The sequence below is a fragment of the Acomys minous genome (genome assembly GCF_964271855.1).
Source record: "Acomys minous genome assembly, chromosome: 8".
Lineage (NCBI taxonomy): Eukaryota > Metazoa > Chordata > Mammalia > Rodentia > Muridae > Acomys > Acomys minous.
Window position 1 is genome coordinate 30,397,750 of NC_140489.1, and position 9,957 is coordinate 30,407,706.

Consider the following 9,957-nt stretch of genomic DNA (forward strand, 5'->3'; position numbering starts at 1 on the left):
AAACTTTTCTCTTGTTGCCTCCTACCCCAGTGCCAAACATCAGCCTGGACGTGCTGCAGCCCAGTTTTCCTGAGATCTTGCTGGAGTCCCACATGGTCATGATCCGGGTATGGTGAGCTCTTCTTATTCCTAAGTCTAAGCCTAAAAGCTCTAGAGAAGCTCATGAGCACCGACAGATTTTGAGTACAGAGGAGTAGCCACGGTGTAGATCCCTGCCCCTTGTGAAGGAGGTTGCCAGTGTTTCACCCACCGGCTTATTGGATCTTCGTAGGCATTTGCACGATCACAGGATGCAGTGGCGATTTGATGAGGATAATGACAACAATGATTGTTCTTGTGGTTTCATTTCTGTTGCTATGACAAACAGTGATAAAACTTCTGTTTTAGTTAGGGTTTTATTAATATGAAGAAACACCAACATTTAACTGTGGCTGGCCTACAGGTTCAGAGATTTAGTCCATTATCGTGGTGGGAAGCATGGCAGTATGCAGGCAGACATGGTGCTGGAGGAGGAGCCAAAACACCTGCATTGAATCAGCAGGGAGCAGGAAGAGCAAGTGATACTGGACCTGGCTTGAGCATCTGAAACCTCAAAGTCCACCCGCCTAGTGACACACTTGCTCCATCCAGGCCACATCTATTCCAACAAGGCCACGCCTCCTAATAGTGCCACTCCCTAGGAGCCTATGGGGACCATTTTCATTCAAACCACCACAAGCATTTCAGGGGAGAGGAGGAGCTACTTAGCTTACAGTTCCCTAGGTTACAGTCCATCATGAGGGAAGCCAAGTGGCAGAAACTTGAAAGACCTGCCTGCTGCTTCACACAGTGTTACTTCTGATCATGGAGTGCACTTCATAGCCAGAGTACAGGAGGAACTGTAGAGCCTAGCATGTACTCAGGGACCTTTCTTAAATGGTTCAGGACCATTGCCTAGGAATGGTACTGCCATGGCAAACTGAGCCCTCCTACATCAATTAATAATCAAGATAATCTCCTACAGACCTACCCACAGACCAACAAGAACTAGATAGTTGGGTTGAGGCTCTCTTCCAAGGAGATTATAGGTTGTATCAGGTTGACAGTTGAAGATAACCAGCACATCAGTGAACATTTATGCAGCTCCCACTACTCTGAGCACTGTATGCATGGTCACTGTTTAATATTTACTACCATCCTGTGAGATTGTCACTCCCACTTTACAGAGGAGGAGCTAAAGCTTGGAGGTGATATTAAGGAACTTTTGTGTGTGTGTATGTGGTTTTTTGAGACAGAGTTTATGTAGCCTTGGCCATCCTGGACTCACTTTGTAGATCCGCCTGCCTCTGCCTCCTGAGTGCTGGGATTAAAGGCGTGTGCCGCCACGCCCGGAACTTTTTCAGGCCACACAGCTAGATGTAAAGTGGACCAAGGCTTCAAAGGTAGGCTAGCAGGCTTTCAGGGTCAATGTCTATTTTATTTATTTATTTATTTAGTTATTTAGGGTTCTTTTTTGAGACAGGGTTTCTCTATGTAGCCTTGGCTGTTCTGGACTCACTTTCTAGACCAGGCTGGCCTCGAACTCACAGTGAGCCGCCTGCCTCTGCCTCCTGAGTTCTGGGATTAAAGCGTGTGCCATGACACTCCTTACTGAGTGGCAGTGCCTCTGAAAGCCACACATTGCATCTCATGAACTTAGAGCTAGTTGGAACAAGAAGCTGCTTTGAGTGTGTTTATATGCAGTATGCAATCTTGTTCGTTTGTTTGTTTGTTTTTGTGTTTCAAGACAGGGTTTCTCCATGTGGCACAGGCTGTCCTGGAACTGTTTCTGTAGACCAGGCTGACCTCAAACTCACTGAGTACTCTGCCTCCTGAGTGCTGAGATTAAAGGCCTGTGTCACCACCGCCCTGTGCATACAGTCTTAACCATGAGCCCATTCCTGAAGCTACTTGGGAGGCATGGCTGACTCTTGTTCAAGGATTCCTAAGATTTATAGTTTTTGTCCCCTGTTGTTAGTAGCTGGCAGCAGTCATAGCATCAAAAGTCTATAAAGTAAGCTGAGAGAGGAAATGTTTTTTTTTTCTTTTTCCTTCCTTCCTTCCTTCCTTCCTTCCTTCCTTCCTTCCTGCCTTTCTTTCTTTCTTCCTTCCTTCCTTCCTTCCTTTCTTCTTGGTTTTTCGAGACAGAGTCTCTCTACATTATCCTTGGCTGTCCTAGACTCACTTTGTAGACCAGGCTGGCTTTGAACTCACAGCAATCTGCCTGCCTCTGCCTCCCGAGTGCTGGGATTAAAGGAGTGCGCCACTACACCCAGCTGAGAGAGGAAATGTTTAAATGGAGATTTTACCCTTGACTGTGTAAATGGGGTCGATATTGCTGCAGTTGGTGTCTCGTGGAAGAACCCCTTGCTCTTGCTGTGGGAACCTGAGTCCCACAGAAATGACTTTCAGACCACAGAGGTAGCAGCCAGCCACCCACAGAGCTGCCAGGAGCTGTGACAGTTGTTACTGTTCCCTCTGAGCCACTGTCAGGTTTACTTACCTGAAAGTGATTGTATAAGCAGTCCTTAGAAAACATGGTTGACTTACTTCATCAGATTAAACTTTTAAAATCCAGATTTTTGTCAGTTTTGCACATTGGAAGGTGATAAGTTGACATTAAACAATCTCTGGGTCACTTCTTCTCTGACTCTGTACTTGTAGCTGTCACTGTGGCCAGATGACATAGCTTTTTTAAATATGTGTCTGTCACTCAGAGTGTCAGTCTGGGTCTGACTAGAATTTTAAGGCTGGAGTGAGTGTAGAATTTTATTTCTTGTTTTGCTAAAAGATAGAGACAAAGAAAATTGTAAGAGCTCTCCATTTACCAGAAATAGAAGAGAGACAGTCAATTCAGACTGTGCAGATATTGGTGTGTATGTTGTATTTGTGTCTGTCTGTCTGTGAGTTGAGACCTGAGTGGAGAAAGCTTGTGACCTGGCAAAGTGAGATGGAATAAAGATTTAGGTTTAGCCCAAGCTTGCGCGCTCGCGCTCTCTCTCTCTCTCTCTCTCTCTCTCTCTCTCTCTCTCTCTCTCTCTCTCTCTCACACACACACACACACACACACACATACACACACACATACATACACATACACACACACATTTGATTTGTAGAGATGCTAGAAATCTAAGTTCTCTAAGTTGGATGTAGTGACTAGAACTACTATGACCTGAAGCTGTCCCACAGTTAAGTGTTTTCTTTTATAAGAGTCACTGTGGTCAGGATGTCTTTTCACAGCAATACAACAGTGACTGGGACAGTGATCCAAGGGAGGTCAGCTGGTTCTTTGGGGACACACACACACACACCTACCTCCCAATGGCACTTCTTAAGAGCAACCTGTTGCTATACTGATACTTACAAACTAAACTATACTCAAGCCCTTGCTTTGTTGGATTAGTCAGGCTCCTTGACAGCAGGCCACAAAATAAGATTTTTTTTTTAGATCTTTCTTGGATAGACCAATAGCTCTCAGTTGAGGGTAGTTTTGCTTCTCTGGGGATATGTAGCAATATCTGAATGTCTGAAGACATTTCTGGCTAGCAGAGCAGAAGAATGGGGCATGGGGCTCTATCGGCCTTCCAAGGCATAGACACTAGGTGCTAAACACAGGACAGCCCTGCAACAAAGTTGTCCAGCCCATATTATCTAAGTGGCAAGGCTGTGAGCCCTGGCAGCTAGTGTCCAGGATCCTAGCTCTGTTTCTTCCTGCTTTAGCTAAGGCCAGGTTTTTGCCATGTGGGACAAGTCACTGCATATTCTTGGCTGGGTTCAATCCTTCAGAGTAAATTGGGTAGTGGGGATGAAATTTCCCCTCAAGAGCTATATTCTTGTGTGTGGGTGGTGGGCGAGCAAAGTTGTACCTCTCACAGGAGTTCATACAGCACATAAGTAGTTATATAACAAGGCTTTCCTATTAAAATATTACAGAGGACATTTAGAAAAATAACAATGTAAAAGGCTGTAATGAAAAACCATTGGGACACTAAACTAAAGTAACCTGAGTGTGGTCTTGTGTTTGAAGTTAAGTACTGATTTCATCCTCCCACACACCTTCTCAGCACCAGTCCTAGCCAAGTGGGCTGTCGTCGTTAGGACTGGAGGCTTGTTTGTCTGAAGAATGAAGGCAGTTATTACGGGCAGGTGGACAAGAGCTGCAGATGGAAGCCGGATTGTTCTGTGCCAGGGAGGAGAATCATGGGAGTTTCCCTTGGCTGGAAATCAGATCACTGTGCCGCGTGCTTGTATTAGCTAGTTAGAGCTTTCGTGACTAGCTTCTCTGCTGCCTTCTTACAGGGAAACAACGGCCTCAAACCCAAGGACAACGAGTTCACATCCAAACCCTGGCACTGGCCTATCAATTACCAGGTAGGGCCCAAGACTTGACTTCCTCCAGGAAATAGCACCAAGAAAGAGACTGCTGAATCTGTGCGGCTGGAATATGTGTAGCACGGGGAAGGCTCACCTGGAGGGACTGGCCAGGAAGGGGCTCTGTTTGCTCCCTGACTCTGAGTCCCACTTCCTAGAGAGTTGATGTAGAATGTGCATTCTGAGCCTCCTGGCCAGGCCACTTGTCTATGAAAGCTGTGCAGTTTGTATAATCTACCTTCCCTTGGATAGGGGTGGCTGGGCGTGAGCTGAGCCTTGGATTAGCAGGTGTCCTTTGCTCCACAGGGCCTGCGCTTCTCAGGGGCCAATGACACGGACTTCAGAGTCTATCTGCTTGGCAATCCCGTGAGTATCCCAGGTCTGAGTGCTTCAGCCAAGCACGTGCCTGCAGGAGCTAGCATTCTCTCACCCCCAGCTGTCTTCTCCACAGGTGGTCTGGTGGCTGAACCTGGTGAGCATTGTCCTCTATGTCCTCTCAGGGAGCACCATTGCCGTCGCTGTACAGAGAGGGGTACAGCTGCCTGCAGAGTTGGAAGGTCAAGAGCCCCTGGGCTTTTCTTGCTCTGTCCTTTTAGCTAGCTTGGGCCTGCACTCTGGGGAGGGTCTGCCTGCTCTGGGGCTCCCTTACTTGCCCACTGCACACACTTCCTCTCCTGTGCTTTGGAAGCCCGTAGTCAAGTGGTGCCTTACACTGGCCTCAACATTCTGCATCTTCCCAGGAGCCACACAGCAGGGTGTCCTCGCCCCTTTTTGTGTATTAGGAAACCAGGCATAGCAAGAGTCCCCTTTCCTCATCTCTGCCCTTTGTCCCATGGCCCTGTCCTCTAGTGGGGCCAGAGAGATGGCTCCAAGCCATGGCAGTGTTTGCTCTCCTGGTTACCTTAGCACATGGAGGACATCTAGAGACCCCACCGACCCTTTGCTCCTGCCGGCTCCCCGTCTGAACAATCCTAGCTCCAGCCACTCTCCCACCCATTGCTGCTGGGGAATGTCTCTGACAGCAAAGAGGTGGAAAGTAGAGACAGGAAAGACGGCTGTCTGTTAGTGTGTGTCTCCTGCAAGACATGCGCATCAGGCCCCTGTTGGCATCCCTGCCAAGCTGGGTACTGACCAGGGACTCTGGAGACCTACTGATTTCTCTCTTTCTAGTTGCCATGGGATTTGGGTAGTCCATCTGAGGAAGGGAAGGCCTAGTGAGATGATGTGACCTATTCAGAGTCACACACCAAGGCAGGGGAGAGCTGGGCTGGAGCCCCTGCTCTGCTCCTCACTGGACTGTGCTGATTGGGCCACACAGGGCTGACAAAGGTGCTGCTGCGAGGAGGTGGCCAGCTGCTGCTGGGCTGGGTGCTCCATTACTTCCCTTTCTTCCTGATGGGCCGGATCCTCTACTTCCACCACTACTTCCCAGCCATGCTCTTTTCCAGCATGTTGTCAGGTCAGCACCGCTGCCCACCTGCCCTGGGGAGGTAGCACAGTGGGAGGCAAGTGGGGAAGGAGAATGAGGCTGCCCTGAGAAACTGGTCTGAGAGGAGCCCTCTGCTCTCCGCTGTGGTGCCTCCTTCCGTGGGATTCCCTAGGGGTTGTCCTGATAGGCTGCTATGGGTCTCCTGCTCTCCACAGGTATCCTATGGGATACCCTCCTGCGGCTCTGTGCCTGGGGTTTGGCCTCTTCTCCTTTGGGTAGCAGAATACATGCTGTGGGAATGCTGAGCTTGCTTCTGGCAACTGCCTACAGGTATGTATCCCCTGACATGACCCTCCAGCTTGAGCTCTAGGTACATTTGAGAATCCCCAGAGTTCTCTTAAGGTATTCTCATGCCTAGGCCATGTCCCTGGGGGTTCTGAATCAGTTGGGCTCAGGTGACCCTAGTGTGTAATTAATAGGAACAGCAAGGGCCTCACTCACTCCTTGCTAGTGGTTCCTAGCTTTGACACCACCCTAGCACACTAGAAGGGTAGCCCTCTCTAGTTACAGTGGTTCCTTGCTAAAACAGTTGTCAGCGGGGTGAAGGGAAGCTGGGGGTATAGGGGTGTGACTCAGAACTGCTGGAAAGACACTGATAATTGTAAAGTCCTTTCTCTGCCTTCTGGCAAGTCTCAGAGCCCCTTTCAAGAGTCCTTGGCTATTATGGTGGAGCCTGTGGCCCATGAGCACATGCCTGCTGAAAAAGGTTAAATTTATATATTGGCAAACACTCTGGGCCACACATCCCATGGCCAGATCCCTGAAAGGTTACTTCTGTTATGCCTACTGGGGAATCCCCTTCCCTTCCTGGTCATTCAGCCAGTAATGTCACGGTGGACTTGAATAGATGGACAGATGGATAGATGGACCGGCTGGGTTATGTTGGTGGAGCCTATGATGGGCCCCAGCAGGGAAAGCAGCAACTGCTCCTTGATGCAGTTCTGGGATGCTGACCGCCTTTCTCTCACTCTCATAGCTTTTACCTCTTCCACCCACTGGCTTATGGGATGGTTGGTCCCCTCGCCCAGGATCCTGAGAGTCCAATGGCAGGACTAAAGTGGCTGGAAACATGGGATTTTTGAGACCACTTCCAGGACCCCAGCCTGGTTCCAGGTATTGTCCAGGGACACCCAGCTATGAAGCCAGGTCCTGGACCCTTCTAACTTCAAGGGAACTGCCTGAGGAGTCCAAAGCTTTCTGCTATCCCCAGGACCAATCTCTGGGAAATAGACCTGGATTTAACTCAACACTAAAAGAGCCACAACCCTGTCTACAGCACTTACACGGTACACTTGACCTACAGCACTGCGTGGTGCTAGTTCCCTCTCCTGTGAAACACAAGGAAAGCAGCTGTGAGCGTGGAGTGTACGTATGTCCAATCCCCTTGGAGTGTAGACCACGGAAGTGGCCGCCAGCTTTCATAAATTCCAAGAAATGGTCCAAGGTTAACAGGATATTCTCTGTTATCTTTTCACATTGGATTTGGTTTCATTTAGGTTTATAAGATCCGTAAGAAATTTTCTGATCTCCAGGAGGGCTGAGAGTTCCGCCCTTAGCCCTCATGGTGTTACAAAGGCACAACAGGTGGGACCATTGAAACTCCGCTACTCTTCATGCTTCCAGCAGGCTGGCAAAGTCCCCCAAGCTTTGAGGCTGGCCTTCTGCAACGTCCCCAGTGTCTTCTGGGATGCAGTCCTACCTGTAGTGTGTACAGTGCACTGGGCTCCAGGGTACAAGCTGGCAGAGAGTTTGCCAGTCTGTGTTTGGCCTTTTGGTTCCCTGTTGTCTGAACTGGGTGGGTGGAGCCCACATCTTGTCTGCTATGTGTCCTGAGTCTGTCCCTCACTGCCTGTCCCCTTTTCTCTGCATCTGCCTGGCTCCAAGGATAAAGCCCTGCTGGCTGATAGAGCAGCTGAGTCAGAGCAAAGGGCTGTGGAACTGAGTATCTGCTGAGATGCTGGGAGAAGGGACACTCAACCTGCCTGGGCTCATGTCGCTATTCCTTGCTTGGCATCCCAGTTTTTATACTTCCGGCCCTCCCTGATAATACCCTCTTTTGCTTTGTTGTCATTTCCCTTCCTTTCTGGCACTGCCTTGTCAAGTCTTTTCTCCAAAGACCCAGAGCCCCTAAAAATACATGGTGGCTTCTACTGTCTACCACTTTAAGCTCAGAGCTGCTCCTTCCATTTCCTTGCCCAAAGGGAGTAAGGAAATTTGGTTAGAATGAAATCAACCCAAGTCCAGCCCTTTAGCCTGCCTTCTTCCTTTTAGTTCAGAACAAAATATTCATTTGATCCCAGAAGATTTTTGATATTTCAAGGTTTAATGATGAGTTTGCCACACTCCATTTTCTCTCCACTGTAGCTCCCAACGACTCTGACAGGGTCAGACCTCTTTAAAGCATCTTCAGGAGGTGGTTGCCACGGAGACTGGAAATTGGTCTCAGGGACAGGCTGTGCTACCTACAGAGTGGTGGAGAGGGAAGCTTCTGGGCCATGCTTGGACGGTCAGCTGGAGCATCATTAATGTTAATAGAGGAAATGCAGCCCCGTCAAGAGCAAGGCAGGGCAGCTAATTAGATCTGAGGCCCACTGCCATCCCCTCCCGTGGCTGCAGCCCTTTTGACTCTGCTCCTCTCCCCGCAGCAGGAAGTGTGGCTTGTGCACACAGTCCGAGCTGCCTGCTTAATTGCATTTCTGGCATGGACTGGGGAGCTCTGCTCCCATTGTCCTCCCCGACCCTTGCCTGCAGGCCCAGGCAGCCCAGTGGGGTGTCATCTTGGTAGATTTTCCCAGAGAGAGGTGATTCAGGAATCTGTGCTTGGCTCTTAACAAGGTGGCCCATCAGACAGCTAACAAGTGGCTGATGTTTTTCTTGTGCCTTATTTCCGGGGCACTTGTTAGAGGGAAGGTATCCTAGAGTGACTAAGGGCCAGCCTTCAACGCCAGAGTAGACAAGGGAGCTCAGCGGGCTCCTACGCGCTCCTCCCCAGTGGTGCCACTTTGTTGTCTTCTATACCCAAACTGGCCGAAAGGTCTATAGGGAAAAGGCCACTTGTATCACTAAGTGCTTGGGTTCTATTTGGAAAGTGGAAGGGCACTGGACTCTAGGGTGCTGCTGTGCATGTGGGCTGCCGCCCTCGGGAACTGACAGAGATGTGACGTATCTCACATGGCTGGTAAGGAGGAAGATGCACCAGGCAGCATGACACAGCCAGTGTCTTGACCCACTACACTGGGGTTTTATTGTTTCGTTTTTTCTTTAGGTTTCCAGGGATAATCAGAGACTATTACTTTTGTAATAAATAGCTCCTGTTTTCAACACCACAGTATTCTTGTGCTTAATTGGATCTGACGTGTCTTTGAGAAAAATGTTTGGATGGCAAGAACCAACATGGTGTCTCAGGGCCCTTCTCATTCCAGCAGGCTCTATCCAGGCAGAGCCTAATCCCAGGGCATGTGGGCCTTCCCAAGCACTTGCCTACTTGAGACACAGTGGCTGCTGTTTCCATTCCTTAGGCTAAAACCAGTAAGAAGCTGAACCTACTTTTTCTTGTTTACTTTCCCAGACAGTATAAAAAGAAACAAGGGAACCTTTCCCCTCCCCCTAAATTCTGAAATAGCTGTGTGGCCCAACATGACAACAAATTCCTATTCCAGTTAACCGAAGGCCCCATCCTATCATGGTCTGCTGTCAGGAGTGCCAGCTGTAAAGGATCCACCCTATCCTGCAGGGCTTGGTCCTTAAAACCTGACTGAGATGATGCAAGAACCATCCAGACACATGCAGAAAGGCTGTGATCAGGTGGGACATGAGTTATGGTGGAGATGCACAGCTACTTGCCTAGAAGCTCAGCCTGTTTATTATAAACAACACGGAGAGGAGTTAGCTAGTCTCAGGCAGAGGCTTCTGGCTGTTGGAAGAGACATCCTGAAGGGAGAAGCTGGGGTCCGTGTTTCCGTACACTCTGTCAGCATTCCCACGGCCACCATTCCCATAGGCCTGAGGCATTGAGGTCCCTTTTGATAATATACGTTCATTTAGGGCTTCGTTTCTTTCTTACATTGAGTCAGGTG

At 49.2% G+C, this 9,957-nt stretch overlaps 1 protein-coding gene across 2 annotated transcripts in view; it reads left to right on the top strand.

The window, feature by feature from the left end:
• The window catches only part of POMT2 (protein O-mannosyltransferase 2), a 42,394-nt gene extending 33,185 nt beyond the window's left edge, over positions 1 to 9,209 (top strand). The window contains exons 15-21 of one of the 2 annotated variants that reach the window (XM_084793196.1): positions 31 to 107; positions 4,321 to 4,392; positions 4,699 to 4,758; positions 4,844 to 4,949; positions 5,711 to 5,851; positions 6,037 to 6,151; positions 6,858 to 9,209. In XM_084793196.1, the coding sequence (XP_084649322.1) occupies positions 31 to 107; positions 4,321 to 4,392; positions 4,699 to 4,758; positions 4,844 to 4,949; positions 5,711 to 5,851; positions 6,037 to 6,151; positions 6,858 to 6,963 (677 nt within the window). In that variant the 3' untranslated portion in view covers positions 6,964 to 9,209. Of the gene's footprint in view, positions 1 to 30; positions 108 to 4,320; positions 4,393 to 4,698; positions 4,759 to 4,843; positions 4,950 to 5,710; positions 5,852 to 6,036; positions 6,152 to 6,857 lie in introns of those variants that run through there. The other variant, XM_084793197.1, reaches the window with a different exon arrangement.
• The last annotated feature ends 748 nt before the right edge of the window (positions 9,210 to 9,957 follow it).